Genomic DNA, 2,500 nt, shown 5'->3' with positions numbered 1-2,500 from the left:
CCCTCGAGGACCTGCACACCTCGAGGACCCTGAGGCGAGCGAGGAAGATTGTGGCCGACTCCTCCCACCCTGGACACTCCCTGTTTCAGTCACTCCCCTCCGGCAGAAGGCTGCGGTCCATCAGGACCAATACCTCACGCCACAAAAACAGTTTCTTCCCTTCCGCTGTTGGCCTCTTCAACAAGGCCAAGGGACCACACTGACTCTAATGACTTCTTGCTTAAAACACACTGCTTTTTGCACTGCATTACAAAATGGTATCTTGTACATTTGTATTTTTTGTAATATTTGTATTTTTATATTGTAATTTACGGCAACTTATATTTTATTTTATTGTATATTTAATTCTATTCTAATCCCACTTAGTACTGCTAGTTTATGTACCCTTAGTATAGATAGTCCACATATTTACATTTTAGGTATATGTTTATTGTATGCACCTTCCTGCAATCCAAAGCAAATTCCTTGTCTGTGCAAACTTTCATGGCGAATAAATCCCATTCTGATCCGCCCCCCAGGGGTGACCCAGCAGGACCTGTGGCTGCGTTCAACCTTTGACCTTGCTTGTTTACTGCGCTTCTCTATCAGCATGCTTTTTGTCTGATGGGATTTCAGCCTGTGTCACGGGGCCTGTTCTGCCTCACAGTCACTGAGAGCAAGAGGGTTCTGCTTAGATCTGACGGATGTTCCCACGCTCGTCGTGGACAACGTATTTTAAGAATAGTGTGCTAATTTAGCGGAAGCTTTAATCCAGGGTGACGTTCGAAGGGGGATTTGAACCTGCAAACTCTACATCTGCATTCAAATGCTCAACCCCTGATCTATACCCATTACTGTACCCATTACTCTATGGCAGGTGCACTTTAACCCTTGTGTTATCTTCGGGTCATTCTGACCCATCAGTCATTGTGACCCACCGTCGTATTGCGACAGATTTACTGCATACAAAGACAAAGTGAAGCATTTTCTTTTAACAGCTAGGCTGTCTCAGACCCCCCACATTGCAAATGTGGGGGGTCATTTGGTTAAAAGAAAATTATTTTAATTTGTTTTTGTATTGGGTAAAATTGGGTAAACACAACGATGGTTCATTATGAACCTTTGGGTCATGTGACCCGAAGGCAGCACGAGGGTTAAGAGTGCCCCCTGTGTTGATGCTCTGCAGGTGTTTGATGAGGCTGTGTGGATGCTACGTAAGGCTCTGTCAAGGTGTATTTGTCTGGCACGGATGCCAGTGTTCAGTCTGGCTGCAGTGCTGTCCTCCTCGCTGCCTCCCACCTGGTGTAGTCAGGGGCCAAGTACTCCCACACACACACACACACCTGCTGGGGTGTGTGTGTGTGGTGTGTGTGTGCTGGAGGTGGGCTTGTTTGTGTGTCTGTTGGAGGTGGGCTTGTGTGTGTGTGTGTTGGAGGTGGGCTTGTGTGTGTGTGTGTGTGTGTGTGTTGGAGGTGTGCTTGTTGAGATACTGCTGGTGTTGCAGAAATATAGTGTCTGGCTTCCTGTTTGAGAAGAAGCATTTTAATTGTATAAATCTCCAACAGAATGTCCAATTAAATGTTGAACACTCGTAGAAGCGTTCTTTTGGAAAAGAGGAATATTTTGCTATAGCTACAGATGAGCAGAATAGTTGTTTCACACTGAATCATCTTGCTGTCTGAATACTGCAAGCATGCATGACAAAGTAACTTCTTTCCACTTGTACAACGCTTCACTCTCTGGATCCAGACAATTCATTATCCCCTCCATCTCTCCATCCCTCCCTTTTTTTTTGCTATTCTCTCTTTCTCTTTCCTTCATTACCTTTCTCCCTCCATCGTTCCCTGCCCAACTCCCAGCATGCCTCTCAACCTACGCCCCCAGCCCCCCCACCCCATCACTCCTCTACCCCGCCTGCCCACTGGACCCACTGACCCTCTCCCTCTCTCCCTCTCTCCTCTCTCTCTCTGCTCCCTATCTCCTCTCCCTCTCTCTCTCTCTCTCTCTCTCTCTCTCTCTGTCTCTGTCTCTGTCTCTGTCTCCCTCCCCGTCTCTTCCTGTCTCGTCCAGTGTTGTGAAACTCAGCTGGGAGCCTGCAGGTCTGAGCCAGTTATAGACAGACAGACAGACCTGGGCCCTGCTCCTCTGAACACTCCTCTGATTGGCTGTCAGCGTTACTCACTGCTCACTGCCCTGCTCCTCTGAACGCTCCTCTGATTGGCTGTCAGCGTTACTCACTGCCCTGCTCCTCTGAACGCTCCTCTGATTGGCTGTCAGCGTTACTCACTGCCCTGCTCCTCTGACCGCTCCTCTGATTGGCTGTTAGCGTTACTCCCTGCTCACTGCCCTGCTCCTCTGAACGCTCCTCTGATTGGCTGTTCATTTGATTACGCCAAGGATGCCCCAGTCCCGGAAACCCTGCTCCTTATTCACTGTAAATCATGAACTCCACTGGGGGTGTAGGATGTCAGCTGTGACCATAGTTCAGCACAGTCATCTCCCAGCATCAGGGCACAGCGTA

General features: G+C 48.5%; 2 protein-coding genes across 2 annotated transcripts in view; both read left to right on the top strand.

Moving 5' to 3' along the window:
* cdcp1b (CUB domain containing protein 1b) overlaps positions 1-2,500 on the top strand; it is an 80,747-nt gene that overhangs the window by 48,498 nt on the left and 29,749 nt on the right. The gene's annotated exons all lie outside the window — the stretch shown is intronic.
* Positions 1-2,500, top strand: part of LOC134006983 (oxysterol-binding protein-related protein 10-like) — a 16,330-nt gene that overhangs the window by 12,602 nt on the left and 1,228 nt on the right. The window contains exon 4 of the mRNA XM_062446095.1: positions 1,166-1,193. Coding sequence (XP_062302079.1) covers positions 1,166-1,193 — 28 coding nt within the window. The remainder of the gene's footprint in view (positions 1-1,165; positions 1,194-2,500) is intronic.

This window comes from Osmerus eperlanus, chromosome 20, assembly GCF_963692335.1.
Source record: "Osmerus eperlanus chromosome 20, fOsmEpe2.1, whole genome shotgun sequence".
In the NCBI taxonomy this organism is placed as follows: Eukaryota; Metazoa; Chordata; class Actinopteri; order Osmeriformes; family Osmeridae; genus Osmerus; species Osmerus eperlanus.
The sequence above is the reverse complement of the archived record's forward strand: the minus strand, read 5'-3'. Positions and strand labels throughout refer to the sequence as shown.